The following is a 19,898-nucleotide window of genomic DNA, read 5'->3' as shown; positions in this document are numbered from 1 at the left end:
AAAGCCACAGCCTGAAAATTTTGGGGGGATTAATGCTACTCCTTTAATTAAGAAAATATTCCAAATAATCACACCACAAACATTTCTTGCCTCAAACATAAATTAACTGTATGTTAGAGGACTTTTTTTAAAAATCTGATTAAAATTGTCATTCATGAGACTCCTGCTGTTGGCAGCTGTATCACTATCAGTGACATCCTTTGGGGGACTCTCAGCATGTGGCCCACATCAAAGGTAATATGCCAGTTTTCATCCTAACTTATATACGCCTTAACAAGAACAGGAATGTTCCAGACTTTACAATGTAATTAAAATATTGAAGTATTTTCTATTGTCAAAATATCATTAAGGTGAGACTGGAGTGGACTCACTACTGTTAACAAAGGGAACTATCACTAATACTTGCTTTTACTGGAATTCTTTACAGGATTCCTCACATCCTTGAACCCTGCAATGGGAAATTAAACCAACAGAGTTTGAACGTGTTACTTTGTGCAGAATGATCAGCAGATGAGATTTGGTGGAAACAAGAGTACATACAAGGACCTGGGGGAAGGAAAATAAAAAAAAGGATCTGGGATATGGTATTTCCCAATCCTTGCACTGTGGAAATCCTGCAAATCCCTGAGCCCTCCTGGCACCCCACACTGCCAGAGCTCTGCTGGTCACCCATGGATGCTGCCTGCTCCTGGCTCTGATTTTGCTTTCTCCAAGGATGTTTTAACGTAAAATTCAAGATGCATTTCAGAAGGGTAGAGCTGGATCCTGCCCTGCCCCTCCCTTGCCCTCCTGAGCCCCGGCAGGAACAGCCTGTGACTGCAGGGACAGCCTCTCACACCCGTCCTTCAGCAGCCACAGGACCCTCCTAAGACATCTCAGCTGCAATGCTTTTCCTTTTTAAGTGTGGGGCATCCAATCTGCCTTGCTCTTCATAAAATTTTATACAGGAAGTCCTAAATTTGGTGTGTTTCAGCTCAGTATCAGTCCCCACAGTGCTGTGGAGCCCCTGTGCCTTGCAGATGAACACGAGACCTTGTCTTAATGGGGACACTTCAGAGCCACCTGCTTTCCTTCAGCACATTGGTAGAGGGACAGATTTCAGCTACTACCAACAAAAATGAGAATTATAACCAAGGAAAAAAATGTAGCCTTGGCTCTAGAGAGGCCAAAATGATTTATGACATCAAGACCTAGTAAAGAGACTAATACTCTGAAGGGACTGTGCGAGCTCAGCCCTCACTCACATCCTCTGTGCCCACTCCTAATCACTTCATTTACGACTGGAAAAGTGTTTTAACAGACAAAATTAATTATTTTGAATAATCCTTCTGAAATACGATATGCATTTTAATTGTATGTACCCCATCATTAATTAAAGTTCTTTACCTTTTGGTGCATTCATTCAAAGATTGTACCAGTGACAAAGCAACAACTATAAGAAGATTGTTTACTAAAATTAAACATACAGCTGAAGGGTTAATATACTCTTGTGATACAATTAAAGCAATGCTAAAATGTTTTCATTCCAGTTTTTACTAGACATTATTTTTCCACTCTTTAAAATCAATCTCTTTGTTCCAGGAACACATTTCCTGTCAATAAAATGAAAAATGATATAGATTTAGGGGGATAGTGGTCTCAGCGTAGCATCTCTCATATTATTATTCCAGTATCATCTGTTACAAAGTAAGACCAATTCCCACATCTAATTACAAACAGGATTTCAGAGTCATTAAACAAAATACATTTCCATTAGTGCTGCTGTAAGAAGATAGGGGAAAAAATGAAGATTACTTCATGCTGCACCTCTGTTTTTCAAGCTTTGAAGATTTAGACCTCTGCACTCTGAGACTATAAATTTGTAAAGGATCTGAAAGGTGACAGACATGTGAAAGCTCTCAATTCTCCTCCGTTTAGCCATAGCATTTACATTTTGTCATTAGTTTATCTTTTGCTGCACTTAGTTCTGCTAGCAGATATGGCAAGAATCTGGAGAGGTTGTTTATGATCACGCCGTGTGCACCCAGGGGCATTTGGTTTGGTGGTAGGCAGGGCTTTTTAACAGATATGAATCTTTAATAGGTATGAATCTACAGATTTGTTCCAGCAAAAGTCAGAAATCATTGTAAGGAATCCTGTCTTTATTAAAAGAAAAAAAAAAGGAACAACAGTAATCTGTATTTCCTCAGTATTCCGAGGAAGAAGAGGAACAAAAGTTCTTTGACTTCAAATAAAATAACAACCAAAATATACCAAGGAAACAGATTATATGAAATGCTGAACTGCTGAAATATAAACTTACAAGTGTATATATATTCTCCATTTGTAAACACCTGGCAGTATCTAATATCTAATTGTCATGAGTCCATTTAAAATATGCCCTTGGGAATTACCCACTCAAAAAGCACTCACACAACGCAGAGCTTCACGAGTTAATACCAACTTTCCTAAAAAGAACCCAATTAAGGATAAAACCTAAATTTGCTTGATCTTTAAACCAGTTTACATTAGCTCAGGATGTTTTATAAACACAGTTAATTTCATCATGTGTAAGATAAGTATTGAAAACCTGAAAGAGAATTCCTCTCACAGAAAAAGATGCCTCATTTACAGAGAAGAGGAGAGAATTTCATTTTCAAAACTCTTCTGGAGTTTTGAAAATATATCCTTTATTAGTTTTAAACCTAAAGCCAGAGCTACTTCACATTTCTCAGAGTTGGGTGTCAGTCAATCCAAATATGTAAATATTAGCTGATGTGTCAAACAATTATGTGTGAATCATTATCTACATTTACTATAAAGTATTTATGTTCAAATTTAAATGAATACTTTAAAAAATACAGTTAAATTATTCAGATGCTTTCAATAGGTAACTGCATAAGAATGCATCTAAAATGGGACCTTAAAGTAAGTTTGGAGATAAAAAATTCATTTTTGCATTCTATTGAAACTGAGCTTCACTAAAGCCCCCTGAAATTCTTGGTACTAAACCCTGCCCACTGCTGGGGTAACACAGCCCAAAATATCCACTGACACTCACTATCCAAAAAACCACAATTTGCCAAATAAATGGATATCTGCATCTTATTTCCAAGCTTCCCACATGGAGACTGGGTTCTTGGGATGACTGAGGGAGCCCATTAGGGAGGAACAGGAGAGAAAACAGCACAGTGCAAACGAGGCACAACTGACCCAAAACAAACAGCATTTCTCTTCCTGGTTAATGCTTGAGGAGCTGTATCCTGAAAATACAACAGCACTTCCACCCCTTCCCCCAGGATTACCAGTGCCTGTCCCCAGGGAGGCAGCACTGCCACCATCCCCAGGGAATTCCTTCCCTGCTCCTGTCACTCCCCAGGCATGGAGCTTCCCTGACAAGCAGCACCGGGGAAAGCTTTTTAAAGCCCCCGTGTCATGAGAAGGTTTGAGTTCCTTCACTCCACTGTCACTGAAAAAGCTCAAATAAACTTCACCATCATTGCCATGAGGGTTCAACGAAGTTCCATGAAAGCACAACTCCAAGGCTAAGCATGGAAGCACATCCTGAAATCACCAAGTGTCACCATGCCCCGAATCTCCCTGGGTGAAACTCCCTGTGCAGATCCTGTCCCACAACAGGGGCAAACATTCCCTCTGTGCCTCCTCGCCTTCCCACCTTCATCCTCACCATCACCAGCACTTGTACTACCCACAAAAATAGCACAGAGGCCCCAGTTTTTAGGATAAAATGTTTTAACGTGTCTGCTTGGGCTGGAGTCAAGTCTGGTTGTTCGATGAGACAGCACAAAAACCAAAACATGCTAAATTCTCTCTTGCTTCAAGACTGCACATATCCCTCCTGGCCAAAGGACAATTTAAGGAAATTCATAACTATTTCAGAAAATGCATAACTCTCTGATCAAGTAACACGAAAATACTTCCCTTAACAACAGGAAAAATTACTTCATGAAATCTACATGGTACTCAAGGATTTAAAAAAACCTGTTCTCTGGTCCTGTCATTTTTACATTCTTACAATAAAATAACAGCCTTGGCATCCTGCTTTTTAGAGAAAAGACCTACCTCTTTTGACTTTTCAAGCACTTGAAAATTTTAAAAGAGAAAAACTAAAAAATGCTGACCGTGTAATAGCTGGGTATTCATGGTGGGTGGAGAACATGAAAGGTTACAATATGGATCTGTGCCTACGCGTTTCTTTTCAACTTGAGCAGCATCCTCCTGCTTCTGCTAACTCGGCAATCATACAGCTGACAGATTTCTGGGTTTTCTAAATAATGCATGGGATTTTCTTTTAACATGTCAGTGCAAAAGTATCAATTCTGCCCCTGTGTCGTTTGTGATGCTGATTTTCCTTGACAGCATTCCATTAAACCAATGAGTTTTTTCCCTCCTGATGGTTCCTTAAATATTCCTCCGAGTGATGTATTTGTGGTTTTTTAAACAGATTGTGAAGGATGTTTGCATTTGTGAGAAAACTGCATGGCAGGTACTGAAGGAAAGAAGGATAAAAAGATAACACTTTTTTTTTTCTATGAGAGAGCTTTTTCTCTGATCCTCATATGCCAAAAGCTCGGGTGTTTTTCCTTTCTTTTCTGCCAAACTTAGCTCCTTGTCTGGAAATTAAGCAACAAGCCTCTACATACAGAATAACATTTTGACTTCCTAAGGAAATACCACTGAAACACTTAGTACTGTTTGATATCTCTCCTGGGAAAGCAAAACACATTTCTTAAATCATGCATGCTACCTCCAAAAGCCACCAGAAGGAAATACCTGCTTTACTCTCTGCTCTGAGGCTCTGCACACACAGCTCCTGTCACGACTGCCATGCACCGATCCCTCCTGGCTCAGGCAGCTTGAGGGACATGCAGGTGACATCCCCCAGTCTCTGTTTTACCATCTACCCCATCTCACACTCGTACACATCACCTGCTGCCATGCCATTAGAAAGAAAAGCTCAGATTCCAGCTAAGTTCCAAATCCCCCTAAGCAATGGCATGTTGATTTCCAGAACACACTTCACCTGATTTCAGCTCTGCACGATGATGAAGGAGCTCATCTTCCTCAACGCCTCTGCGCAACCAGGGAGCTTTTGCTCTATTTATCTTATTTCTACAGAACAACAGATCTGGCTGTGTGGCTGGGCTGGGAGTGAGCAGGAGGCAGCTCCAGGTGCACACTCCAGCCCTTCCTCACTTCCAAAGAGGAGGAAAAGCCACAACCACTCCTGGCAACCCTCAGGTGCCACCAGCAAAAAGTGTCCTCTCCAAGGACTCACCTGGAGGAGCCAAAGGAGGAGGAACAGATCACAAAAGACTTATGGTCACTGGGCATGTGAGATTCCAGAGGGATGGATTTCTCCCAGATCCAGGCTCCCTTGTCCCAGACCACCTTGTTCTCCAAATTCAGCCTTCCTGCCCAGATCCCACCCGAGGATGGAGAGGGACACTAAGCCCCAGGGAGGAGCCAGAGCCAGCCCAGGTCAGCTGGACTGTGGGGCCAGAGAGGCTCCAGTGCCAGATTAAAGAGGAGATTTTCAACTGCCAGAGAAGTTTTGCTTCAACACTTCATATGATGAGTAGGAAGGTGCAAAAAAATCTCTTTCTCTTCTGCAGAGAGAGTGGAAGGAGGACATCAGTGTTCCAATGTATAACAGCATTCTTCACAGCACTGTGAACTAAAGCATTGCTTCAATTAAAAAAAAAAATCTTCAAATTAAACTTTTTGGGGAATTTTCCCCCCTATATTTTCAGTATTAACTCTTGCAGCATTTATTTTTAATAAGTTATTTAGAATATCCCTGTACCAAACTCCCCCAGTACTGAGGTTATGGTGACATCATGAAAAGGAGGTAGGTAGGACCTGATGGCAAAAAACAACCAGCTGGAGTAGAAGCAGGCAAAGAAGTGGCACATTTACCCCCCTGTCCCTTAGACACATTTGCAAGGTTCAATTCCACACCTGCAATTTGCTAGAGAGCAATATAATATCTGAGGAATTAGTCACTGGCCGTGTTAAATTGAGTTAAGAGTTCAGATTTTAAACTGACAGAACAAATTCTGGCTTCAGACAGAGAATTCTTAAAAGCTTCCATCATCATAATGATGCACAGAGGAAGAAACTGTAGAAGTGACAGGCCAGGCATCAGCAAGAAGCAAACCCAAAATTATTTCATACTTCACCAGATACAGATGGGGATTGAGATGAATATGCCAAGACATCCTCAACACTTTTTTTTATTGTACTAATGGCCTGTATATAATGACACACTTGCAAAAAAATCTGGCAATAAAGCTTTAGGACTTAATACTGCTCAATTACATTTTTAATTTAAAATAAACAACAGCAAAAAGAGAGTATTCCACTCATCTATCAGACTGTGGGACGAGCAGGAAGGCACATATCCAAAAGTGAAATATTTAGTGGCATTGTAGGAAGTCAATGTGTAACACTGAGGTAAAAACCCAACTTAATTGTTTTAAATAAAATTGCAACTCTTTGAGTCTTTGTTACTGTAAAAAGAAAAAAAACATCAAAGGAAGCGAAAGGTCCTCGGCTCTGTACAATCATATTTCTGATTTGACAGCTACAATTATAATCATTCAGACATCTATTTCCCACAAACTCTCCACAGCCATAACCTTTAGTGATTAATTAGAAAGTTCCAGGAGCAATAGTACACAGACTAATTTCCTAAAACAATAAAACACAGAATTTCTCATTTGGAGCTAAATGAAACACGAACAGGTTGTTATTCATGCTGAAATCTAGATGCAGAGTCATGTTGCAGCCATTACAGAAGCTATTAAACACAACCTCAAATCAAAGAAACTGTAGGTCTCTCTCCTAAAATAAAATGTTTTTCTCACTTATGAGGCTTCTGACTCCTTTGCTCTGTTCCTTTCTACTTCTTCTTAGTAAAAAAAAAAAAATCAAAATTCAATTTTCTTCCTCATTTCACATCCCCATTTTATTTTTAATAGTCATTTATCCTGTAAGTCTGGAGCAAAGCAAACAGTTGGTGAAGGTTTCATGCACACAGAATTATCCTGGTGTTCCCTTCGCAGCAGATCAAAGTTACAACCTGTGTATTAACTTCTAAACAAAATTCCCACTCTCTTCATGCCACACCAAGGAGTTTTCTGTAGTGACTGTTTGAAAATTGTTCAGTTCTTTTATTTGGTGAAATCCACCTTTTTCCCTCTATTCATGGTGGTTTTCCATTTTGACACATCCTGCTCAATGTAAATCTTTGCAATGTGACCCAGCAATAAAGGAGGAATCCATTCATTACAAAAATTATCCCAGAACTCAGGTTACACATATTGGAAAAAGGGGAAATTGTGATTTTTAATAGGATTTATACTAGTTCTTTCTGATAAGGACCTATTGCTCTGCAAGCAACACTGGCACTGGAGCCAGAAAATTTGCTTGTGGCAATTTTACTGCACCAGGCAATGAAAAGGGGAAAGAGTTGAGAAAAGATCTGTATGGAACTGCCACCACACTCTTATTCTTGGGTCCCACTGTAACTAAAGTCAGTGGGAGCTTTTCCAAATATTTAAATTGGCATTGAGCTGGTTGTAGAACTCATTGAATTGCTAAACCACAAGAACTCCCTTGTAAAGTGCACACCCTTGATGCACTGTCCAAAGGCTGATGTGACAGTCCCTAAAAAACTCCTTGTTCCTAAAATGGTGGTACCTAAAAGGTACCTAATCACATTATTGGAGATTTTCCCCACATGAGGTACACAAATTTTGCCCTTCCAGGTAACACACAAAACTATGAGCTTGAACTAATTTGAATATTAAACTTTTGTACAGCAGCTTTTAAAACACCCAACCCTACATCTTTTCTGTATGAAGCTTCCTTACTTTTCTACAGTAATTCCATCTTCAGTCCTTTTTCTTGGCATCCAGCGAACTTTCAGGATTCATTCTGAACTTTATACAAACTATTTTAGTTACAACCACTAAATAGGATTTTTCAGTGCTTTTTTTTCTGAATTCAGTGTGCACTAATTGATTAGGGTCTGAGAGGTGAATAAGAAATACACATCCTACAAAACAGGAAGCTGGGGAAAGGTTTAATGCACGAGTTAGAAGCCAGATTTCTTCAAATACAGATGAGTACACAAAATTAGCAAAAGGCAATACCACTCTTGGAAAGACTGCTTTGTGCATAATTTGTCATGAATTCAAAGTTATTCCTTTAGAAAATGAGTCTAAGACCTCCCAGCTGCTGCTTTACTGGTCTAATAAATTACCATTTAGCTGGGAGGATGCACATGCAGCACAGCAGGGAATGCCAAAGGGAGAGGGGGACGCCATGGGCATCACTCTGAGCCTCTCCTCTTCAAATGGCAATGGAAACCAACAAAATCTGCTCCCCAAGGGCCAGGGGTGCAGGATGCAGTAAGAAGTGAGGCCAAGGGAAGCTGCCCCTATTGTGACAGGTACCAGAGACAAAATGGATCTGTCTCGTTCCAGGTTCCCTACGCTGACCAAGCAAAAATCTCCTCTGTTCACCTGGAAGGAGGTCAGAATAAACAAAGATTTCCTCTTCAAAGGATCTGCTTTGACTTCACCTTTGAACCCTGTTCTTGGGGAGCTGGGACAGGGGAAGCTTAGCTCAAACCTGTATTAATGTTTATGGAGCTTGGGGAGCTCAGCTCAAACCTACATTAATGTTTATGGAGCTTGGGGAGCTCAGCTCAAACCTGTATTGATGTTTATGTAGCACATGAACGTGTTCCATGCCAGGGCCTCCTGGCCAAGGTGACTCCAGCCCCAGCCAAGGATTATCACAAACCCCCTGCACAGCTGGGCTCTGAAACACCCATCCAAGGAAAGAACAAAATGCACAAAAGCCATAAATTGGTGATGGAGGATTCCCCGCCTTGCCTTTCTCCAATGACCTGTGGAACTCAGGAGTTCCCACAGCCTGGCCCTTTGGAAACCTTCCATCTTTACTGGAAAACTCCAGACAGTGACAATGCCAATGGAGAAATCTTCTGTTACTCCAGATATATTTAGGGGGCACTTTCAAAGGTCTGTATCCAGCCCTAGTAGTGATGATGATCCTTCACCAGGATTTTTCAAACAATTACAGAAGTGAGCTCTTGGGAAAACTGGAGGAATATGGAGGAGTGAGAGCAGTAATTTTGATTTAGCACTGGTAGGGCAAAGCTTACAAAATACAAGGGCCCAAGAATTTGAGACCCAAGGTGCTGAGAGCTCCAGGGTGGCTCAGGGGAGCTCAGCATCCCTTACCTGCATTAGAATTGAGCTCTTCATTTTCTGACTCGGTTCCATTTTGACTCCCACTTCCATGCAGGCTGTTCATGGCCATAAGTTTCATTTTCTGTAGCTTCATAGCCTCTGCCATGGCAGCAGCTGTCAGACCTGAAAAATTTAAATGAACAATATGCAGTGTCAGATTGTACAATGTGGCACTGCAGGTATGAACTGAACATTCATTTTCAGTAAGAAAAAGTCCCATAAATTCAATGGTCATTCTCAGTCCAGTTAAGTAATGCTATCCCTGAACACCATCTTTGTTTGAAAGTCAAGCCACTTCACCATTCTAAGAATTTTAAAAAAAAATCTTTCATGTTTATTTTTCTTTTTAACATGTAGAGCACAAAGAAATATTTATTTAATGGTATCCCTTTTGATTATACTTTTAAATATAATTTCCCGTCACTTTGATCACCTTGTCACTTTGATCTCTTTCTGCTTGACTTATTTAGCTGCAACAAAATTTCCACATGCAGAGTAAGATACAGGATTCCTTAATTTCAACAGTTCAAAGCAAATTAACATGTAATACTACAGCATTCATTGTTCTATTAAGCATCCAAATATTTTTTGTCCTTTTGGGAATTTGCTGGTTTGGATTAATACTATTGTAACATGAAAACATTACATTGGAAATGTGTAGAAAAACATTATTTGGATAATTACAGAATCAATCCCACTTTTAAGAGACCATTAAGACCAGCAGAAATTCCCAGAATTCAAGGAGGTATTGGTAGAAGATTTTCAAATTACTAAAACACATTTAATTTCCAGTAGTAAAAGAGAGTAAGCAGAGTAACATCAGGCTTACGATAATTATATTTTATTATTATTATTGTTATTTAGATTCCCAATATCTTTTTTTCTTAAGTGTGAAGTTTTTTAAGTTTTATCATTTTGGCTTGGTCACTAAATAAAGAATCAGATTTTCTTCCAGACAGTAGCAAATTACTTTTATTCTGGGCAAGATGAGATTGAAAATAATCTGAGGTTCTTGCAGGAAAATCCAAGAGATACAAGCACAAAGCCAAAAATATCTCTACAGGTACAATTGTTTATTCACTCAGTTATGGATTAAATGGGTTTATTCTTCCCTTCAGCACAGCAGGACTTGCTTTTATTATTTGCTACTAAGTTCCACACAATCACTGATTGCATTTATTAAAACCCATTATTTTTTTGGTGGTGGTCCCTGTTCTAGGAGCCCACTAAAATACATCCAACGAGAATTAAATAATCTGCTTCTGGAAAGCATTGCTTACTGAGAGATTTAGATACTGATTAAAGGGAACTAATAATTTCCACACCCTATCCATAAATGACAACACTCTTTTAAATGCTGCTAAGAATCTGACATTCAGATTAGCTCTGCTGCTCCTCTGAAGGGCTGCACAAAGTTCTGATTATTTCAGAAAGGTTTAGCAAAGGAAGCAATCCAGGACTGCATGGAGAGGGACACCTTTCATCACACATGGATACAGCAATTTGGTCGAGTTCAGCAAAGATATTCTGATCATCACCAGTATTTCTGTCTTTGGCTTATTTAATGTAGCCCTCACTTCACACAAAACACCACTACGCTGTACATTTTTTTCAACGCCCTTTAAAGTTCTTTTACAAATGCTACAGGTTTTTCATCACGCAGATACAAAATCCTGATGTTTAAACTCCTGTTTTTATCTCAGACACTCTCACTTAATCCATCACAGAATACATCTTCAATGATAGAACTCTCCACACGCTTTCTGGAGAAGATGAAGTAGTCTGCAAACTTTTTCACTTTTTTTTTTTTTTTTTTGTTAGGGAAACGAAGCAGGATTGCTCTTTGAGTGAGTTTTACTTTATTTTCAGAAAGTAAAAAAAAAAAACCAAAAACTAAGCATTATCACAGTTCTGAGGAACTGACTGTTTTCAAGATTTCCAGGCACCTTTTCACTTTCTATTTTTAATCCATTTGCAAAGAATTCACATACATTTTAATGGTTACAAAAATATAGTGTTGGAACATGGAGTTTTTTCTTCCAACATTTTATCATTTGTATGTACCCAGAGATGCACTGATAAACCAATATTCCAGTGTTTTCATCAGGGTCAGTGTTTACATAGGTTCTTGATATAGATTGGAAGCCATGAAATTTAATTAAATATGTAAAACAGTAAAGAAACTATTTATAAGGAGGTAAATAGGGAACGGAAGAAAATTCAGATCTTTAGCAAAATGTTCAGAGAAATGACAAGAGAAAAAAATTATCCAGGGCACCCTGTAAAAAAAAAAAAAAGGAAAAGAAAAATTCCCCAAAACCTTCCACTGAAGAGTTGTACCAGAAGTGTAATGAAGGCAGAAAGGTACCAGGGAACAAACAGAAAATAGCAAACACAGTCCCCAAATCACCACAACGAGGCCTGCAGAAATTAAAGGTAATTATTGTCAGGCATTTCTGAGCTCCCTAACCAGACACAGCTGCCATAAGGACACCAGCCAAGAAACAGTGATGGATCAGAAACCTCTGCTGTGCCATCTGCCACACCAAAGTCACTGCACTCCAGCTGAAGTTTCAGGAGTGAAACACAGCCCCAGAGCAGAGAGCAACAAGGTCCTGCACAGCCAGGCACAAGCCTGAAAATAGAGCTGAGATTACCCCAAAATCTGTCTGCAAAGTCTTTATTCCCCCACTCACTTACTCCCCAGTCTATGTAACTTCTAGAGCTGAAAGTCAAATACTCTGAGACACTTTAAAAGCAATGGAGTAATTCTTCAGCATCTCTGAGAGATAACAAAATTCAGGCTGAAGCAAATGGGTTCAGCAGAGAGGGGGTGCTGCTGACTGAAATGATTCAGAAAACAAAACAGGCAGCATTGGCACAATCTTCAATTAGCTACCACCATGGATAATGTTACTGGAGCTATTAATGAATTTAACTACTAATAAAAGTCCTTTCTGTAATTGACTCAGTTTGGGCTAGCTGTGGAGAAGAGGGCTGTCCTTCAACTGACTTATCAAAGGATCCACAAAGAACTGAAGAATCATTTCCATCCTCTTGGATGAATCATTATCAGCAGCAGAATCTCACTTAGAGCACCTCACTTTGAAAAATGTCCTGGGAACTGCTGTAACATTTACATCTATCCCTCTACTTCCCCTTAAACAAACCAAAAAAAGGATTGCTAGGAAAACCCACGTGCTGGATTACATACTTCAAAGCTTCTGGTTTTTCCTGCCCATTTACACTTTAAATTCTCCTTTCTTCAGTTAAATTCTGCCAGCTGTGATCAGTCAGGAACACCCAGGAAATAAACTGTGGACATTTGCTGTCAAACAGGGACATCCCTGACAGCACCAGAGCACAGGAGCAGTCTGGCACAGTCAGGGTGGGGCTGGCGCTGCTCAGCATCCCCAGTATCCCCAGCATCCCCAGTATCCCCAGTATCCCCAGCATCCCCAGTATCCCCAGCATCCCCAGTATCCCCAGTACCCCCAGCATCCTCAGCATCCCCAGCATCCCCAGCATCCCCAGTATCCCCAGCATCCCCAGTATCCCCAGTATCCCCAGTACCCCCAGTGCCTGGGCTGGCAGGGAGCAGCTCCTGGTGGGATCTCAGTGACAGACACGGCATTGGGAGCTGTGTTCTGTGCACAGGGACCCGATCCCAACTGCTCAGGAGCTCCTGGTGGGCATGGCAGAACCTCCAGCTGCCATCTGTGATCTGCTTTTCGTGAGCCAGCTCAGGACACTCTGCACCCTCCCTCTGGCAAATTCTGCTGCACAGAACAGGGGTTTATATAACAAATAACCAAATATTTACCAAAATAACCAAAATAACCCTGCAAGGATGCACCAACCAACACTTCATGCACAGGTTGCAGTAAGGAAAATTCTGCTGTTGTATTCTGGACAGACAGATTCAGGTGTAAGAACCAAACCATTTCCAAAATGAAAATCTGGATCCAAATTTTTCTGGATCCAAAGTAGGGCTGTTCCCAGCTGGCTCCACAGGGATTGCACCAGCCTGGGCAGACCCCAGTGCCTGGAGATGAGCAGAGCCTTGGCTGCTCTGCACCCCTGAGCACATCCTCTGCCCCACAGCCACGGGACCTGCAGCACCCCAGAGCCTGAGAGCCCCAGAGAGGCTCCTGCAGCCCAGCCTGCAGCTCAGCAATTGTCACTCTCATATCCCCATCCCAGACTCCTGAAGGTCATTCCTCAGGGAATTCTTTCCGGAGAAGCAGCATTTTCCCTGCAGGGCCCAGAGGTCACAGCCCAGGTTGTTGCTGTGTCCCATCACAGGGCAGTGCTGACCCAGCACCAGGGGACAGGGGACAGGGGACAGTGTCCCTTGCCCCCAGTAATGTCACAATTTATTCCTTAGCAAATGCTTTCTGGTGGTTGGATAAGAACCCAAAACTCAACTACATGCTGCTGGTGTCTTGGGTGCAACATTTAACCACTGCCCAGTCACTGAAAATTGGATTTTGATGGTGAATACAAGGGCTCTGAGCTCTTCAGGTGACCCTCAGGGTCTGCTAATCTCATACTCTAGCTACAGCTATTTTTTTCCAGTTTCCTGATTAGTCAGACTGTGCCTCTCCTTCATATTAGTTTGAAAGCTTTTCTGTCAAAACTGTGAACAAGTAAATTAACTAAAGGAGAACTATGAGTAATCAAATCCTGAGGTTTGCAATTAATTAAATGAAATGGTGAGTCAGTGAACTGAAAAATGGTTTTATATTAAAACAAAACATTTAATTAAATTAACAGTCAACACATTGCAATTAATAATATTCAAAAGGAAAACTGAAACCCAGTTTAGCTGTGCCATATTATTTCAGTATAACAGTCAAGCATTGTGCATTGGCTTGTTTATTATTTGCATTCAGAGCTGCTATGGGTCAAGCATGCTGTGCTAAAAGAGCAATGATAAAATATCTGGTACTATGAGATGTCAGTATGAGAGACCATATTGCCAACAGTGAAAACAATCCTGAAACCTCCAACAAATTAGGCTTTCCAAGACTGGAAAGGAACACTCACTTTAATTAAAATTAATAAGTGAATACATATAATATGCTTTACATTTTCAGAATGCCTGCAAAATTTTACTAATTAATTAATTTTCAAAATCAGGCTGGGATGTGAAGGCTTCTCCAGCTGAAATGAATCATCCCTGCTTAGTGATAAATAGAGAGGCAAAACCCAGCACTACACAAAGGACAGTGAAACTGAATTCTTGGATAAGTAAAATGCCCAAAGCCTTAAAGCAGTTTGGAGACGGGTCCAAACCTCCTAAGTCTTGCTCCTGCAGATGTTTTTCATGTTTGTGAGCAGACTCAAACAGCAGCAGCAGGAAGGTTTAGCTCCAGTGCATGTCCTGTTTCCAGTGGTCAGTGAAGGTACCAGGGCTGCCACCTGGGAATGGGCACAAAAATCCCTCAGTGTGCCTCATCTGAGAGCCCAAGGATGGAAACAGTGAGTAACTGGTGAGTAACTGGGCACTGCAGGCTGGGGATGGATTTTGGAGAGCTCTGTGGTGGGCTGGGCTGTGGGAGCATCACCCCAGAGCCCAGGCTGAAACCCAGGACACCCCTCAGGCCCTGCCCAGCTGAAAGGCAGCCAAGAGCCAAAAAATGCATCCCAACACTGCAGCTTCCTTCACCTGTTCTTACAGCTGCAGCCAGTTGTTCTGATATTACAATCAGATCTCAAAAATATGTTCTTGCCCGTTTTGCAACAGGAAAACTGACAAATGACAGCAAAAACTGGTTTTCTGAGGACATTTGAAATTCTGTGTTTATCATGCTGCATGATCAAAGCAAAAGAGAAAATGAAAACTCCTTGATTTATCTTAACAGGGCTTGGAGCAACCTGGTCTAGTGGAAGGTGTCCCTGCCCATGGTAGGGAGTGGAATGAGAAGATCTTTAAGGTCTCTTCCAACACAAACCAATCTGGGATTCTTGGATTCTCTAACCAGTTAATAGAAGTTGAGAAACTACTTTAGATGATCCTTAACAAAACATTTCAGACAATACTTAAAAAATGTTGAGTGGCCTAACATTTTTAAATACCACCACTTCAAAATGTCAAACATTATACTATGGCAAAAGAATCCTACTGAGGGGGAAAAAAATCCAAACAAGTATTACTCATATTCATCAGGAATTGTGAGAAATTCATCTTTCACAGAGAAGCTCCAGACATCCTGAAAATGTCACAGTCTTTTCTGGAGGGACTTGATGCCCTGCTTTTGTGCAGTCCCTAAATATTCACCAGGTCACTTCCCCTTGTGCAGCTGCTGGATGGGGACAGACCCACGGACAGGTCTCTTCATCCCACACAGGTCAGTGGGTGCTCCATCACCACCCGGGCAGTGATGCCGGGGAAAACACTGACAATGGCATTTAAAGACTTTGCCAAATGCTCAAGGGATCAGAATTAGCGTTGCACAAATGTGTCTGAGTTTCTGACATTGCTTGATTTTGCGATCCTGGTAATTTCTGTTTAACATGGTGTGCTTGCTCACCTCACTTTAAAATACAATTTCATGCAAAAGTTCACATGAGCATAAACAAGATTCAAACCTCCAAACATCAAAACATTCCTGCTACTCTGTGGAACAATTCACAGAAGCAACAGGTTGTCACTCTCTAATTTCACACATATTTAGACAGTAGCAAGAGCCCTGATTCTTACAAAAGCTGGGGGTCTGCTTCAAACATGGGAAGACTTCCAGATGCTTTCATCCCATATGTGTCTCTATTATTTAAGCTTCTCACCCCACTCACAACCTCTGTCCTGATCTTATCCTCCCTGACATCCATCTGAAAGACTGGAAACCTTTTTAATGTGAACATTTTCCATCAAGTGTACCTGGGATATTTCATATCCTCCATCCACAGGAGGCGATGATAACCCCAGAGCTGTCAGATTTCCCCTCTAGACCCAAGGGGCTCAGTTAGAAGCACACAGAAATTTTAATCCCAAATTAAAAGATCTGGAAGATCTCTAGATCTGTAAGATGAGCACTCCTGTTCAAGCTGATGCACAGCAAACCCAGCTGTGCATTTCACAGTTGACTTCCTATCCAAAAAGGCACCTGCATCTCGTGTGAAACCAAACTGCAGCTTCCCCTCTCGGAGGGAAATGGGAAAATCAGAACTTCAAAAAGCACTGAGAGGGTTACACTGCTTTTTTTTTTCCATGATTCTTACAGTGGGTCTCATGAGAATTGATTAATTTTGTGACATTTTCTGCTCTTTTTTACAATCACTGTCATGAGAATGATTTGTCAAGGCTCTAATGCGTAATACTTTTAGTATTCTGCACTACTGTGACCTTTAGCTTCTTCTGGATATTTGATTGACTGACCACCCCACTCTGGATGTGCAGCTTTCAGAAGGTGGAAGCACACACCAGACACAGCAGCCATTGATTCATCACTGAAAAACCACAACCCCTTGATAACTTTCACATTCCTCAGGGCAGACCTGATGCAGTTTTAGTCATGTCTTTGAAACTTTTTGACACTAAATGGGAACTTGTGATGAAATTAAAAATTAAAAATGGAATGTATTTAAGCAGTGTTTTCAAACATCAAGAGAGTGATAAATTTATGCATAAGGACTCTGATTTCACCAAGTTAAATTAATGTTCATATTCACCCAAACTCTCAAACTATCTGCTTATGCTTTCATAATGCTGTCACAGACTAAAGATTGCAATTCTGTGAGGTAAGGACTAAAAAAATAAAAAGTGAAACCAGAAATGTGTTAAATTACCTCCATGAGAGCAACACAAAAGAAATTCCATTTACAGGAAAAAAAATTTTAACTCCAAAGTGCTAAACATTCAGAAGTCACAGGAAAGAATGGTGTTTACCAACAATATCTGCTTCTGACTGGAGGACTCTGTTATCCATTTTAGAATATTCTTGGGTTCCTGGGAACATAAAATTATGTTATCAATATCTTAAACCTCACAGTCCTCATATTGATCATGCACAATCTGTTACTCCTCTATAAGCACAGAAGTCTGCCATGGTGCATGTGCTGCCATGTGAAATCAGAATTTGCTGTTGTTTCTATTTTCTCCCCATTTATTCCTTTCCCATGACATCACTTTCTGTGAGCTTCAAGCACCTGTCCATAAGCAGTAATGAGAGAAGGGAAATGGCAGAAGTTTTTGGAAGTGCTTTCAGCTAAGTACCAAAAAGTCTGAAATCACTCACAGCTTATCTGGAGCTGGCACAAATCTCTTGAGTTTGTAAAATTAATTGGGCTGGAAGGTCTTGTGGGAATAAGCATATCTTTGTGGGTGATTTCAAGCTACTTCCTACTTGTGACAGGAAAACACCACACAAATATTTGTTTTGTATCAGATGACACATGGCAGCTACACCCCAGCTGTCTTAATCCACACTTTTAAAATGGTGTATTTCAAGGACTTTAAGTGAATGGTGAGTTCCATAAATTCATCATGCTAAAATATTTCACAAAAACCCTCAACACACTGCCAGGATCAGCACTGCTGGTAGAGACTGGATTGTTAAAGTATGTTTGCAAATTTGTAGAATCATCCCCTACATGCTGCTGCTGCCACATGAGCCATTTTCAGGACTCTGCCAGAACAGAAATGGAATGCTCTGATCACACACAACTCTTGGTTACTTAAGGCTGAAAAATCTGCAGCCAGTTCATAAAACCCACAAAAATATTATGCTTATTTGAAGCACAATAATCTAAGCAATGAAAAGAGAGAGCCCAGACACTCCCCTCCAAATGGCATTTAATTAGCACAACCTCAAAAGATTCAAGTTTGAAAGCAGCATCTCTTAGGAACAGAAATTCCAGGAATGCTCTTCTGAGACCTATAACCACTCTGCAATTCTGGCTGTTGAATTAAAGCAAAATATTCATGCTTTAAGATCATTTGAAAACCCACAACTGACTCACAGTCAAAAATACTTGGGGATGACATTAGGGGATCTCCAGCCTCAAGCAGAACCTATCACATTTACACTTACTGGAATCAGACAGAATATGTAGAATGCAATTTTCCTGGAATAGCCAATCCCCAGATGAATACTCCATTAATTGCTCAATGTAAAATAAAATAACATTTGGGGGAGCAGGGACCTCTACCTCTTCACATGAGGACTCCACCTACGGCCACAATATGATCTCTTTATACACTTTTGGCTCAACAACCCTGTTGGGTTTCTGGTTTGTTTCCCATTTCAGGAGTGAAAAACCACATTCCCCCAGAGCAGCCACAGCCTGATCTCCACACAGAGCTCAGCAATGCAGATTTGCCACCAAATCCCTTCCAGCAGTGCTGGCTGTGGCAAGAAGGACCCCGAGGTACCCTGGCACCCAGGGTGAGAACCACGGGCTTCTCCTCTGGAAGAAGGAAATGAGATGCTCTGGATGAGCTCCTTCCAGCTCCAGCAGGGTCTGGACAATCCAAAGGACAAAAATCCCGAGGAAGGACGAGCTCCACGCCCTGCTCCAGCCTGCACAGCAAATTCCTGCGGCAGGAGCTGCGCCCGTGCTCTGGGCTCCTCTGAGTGCTGGTGGATTTGTGCAGCCCCAAAGGGCACAGGGAAAATGAGGAGGCTGCCCACAGGCTGCAGAGCCAGGCTGAACTCCAGGGAATGGTCAGAGCACAGGTAAAGAAACAAAAGAGCCCTGCTTTCCTCTGGGGCATGAATGAATGACTATTGATCCCTCAGCCAGAGCGGGAGGAATGTGATTATGGAGGACTGGGTACCTTTACTTTCTTTTCTTCAGCTTTTTTTTTTTACTTCTGATCATTCTCTGTTTTTAAGTTACTTTCCTACAGCTTTGCTGAAGCTTATTCATGCACATTTACTTGCACAAATAACACAGGAGACAAGTAATTTAGTCCCAATAGGTTAATATCACCTTTGTTTATGAAGTTATGCCAGAATAGCTATTTCCATTTTACGCTGTGCAAGGTAAAGAACATTTTTCAAAGCTGAGACACTGACTGGAAGCTTATTTTCTTGTTCCAGGTGGTGAATAAAAATAACACGTAGAAGATGAACTACACCATTTTTAAAATCTTAAAGGATGTGTCTCTACTCATTGGTCAAGCTGAATTAACTTCCAGCCTCCAAGCCAAATGCAGGCTCGAGGAGGAGAGGAATAATTTAGTTACTGAATTGAAACACTGAGTAATCTAAAATTATGCAAATATTCTCTTTGCCCTTGCAAATCTTTACATAGGAACTCTACTGGTCTTTACTCCTGAGTTTGCACCAGTATAGCAGTTTCATTTCTTCTAGAACTATGGCAACAAACATTTTTAGCTCAGGTTTTGTGCAATTACTTCAGTAGTCAAAGTACGTTCAGATTTTAAAATAGATTCTCAGGATTTTTAAAATTGAAATGAAATAAATTTACTTTAAAAATAAAACTGAATTTAATATAAATGATGTCCAAGATGTACTGGGATATTTTTATTAAACTCAGAAAAATACTTCAGGTATCTTTCATCCTGCTTTTCCAGAATTCTACATTATATAACCAACCCCTTGCAAGCATTTCTTTTACAACTATTGTACTCTGCAGTCCTCAACC

The 19,898-nt window shown here is 40.8% G+C and overlaps 1 protein-coding gene across 6 annotated transcripts in view; it reads right to left on the bottom strand.

Moving 5' to 3' along the window:
- The window catches only part of DACH2 (dachshund family transcription factor 2), a 243,303-nt gene that overhangs the window by 76,126 nt on the left and 147,279 nt on the right, over nt 1-19,898 (bottom strand). For all 6 annotated transcript variants that reach the window (XM_036402318.2, XM_036402315.2, XM_036402320.2 and 3 more), the window contains exon 3: nt 9,276-9,407. In XM_036402318.2, the coding sequence (XP_036258211.1) occupies nt 9,276-9,407 (132 nt within the window). The remainder of the gene's footprint in view (nt 1-9,275; nt 9,408-19,898) is intronic.

The sequence above is a fragment of the Molothrus ater genome, chromosome 14 (assembly GCF_012460135.2).
Source record: "Molothrus ater isolate BHLD 08-10-18 breed brown headed cowbird chromosome 14, BPBGC_Mater_1.1, whole genome shotgun sequence".
NCBI lineage: Eukaryota > Metazoa > Chordata > Aves > Passeriformes > Icteridae > Molothrus > Molothrus ater.
This window is presented reverse-complemented; position numbering and strand designations above follow the sequence as displayed.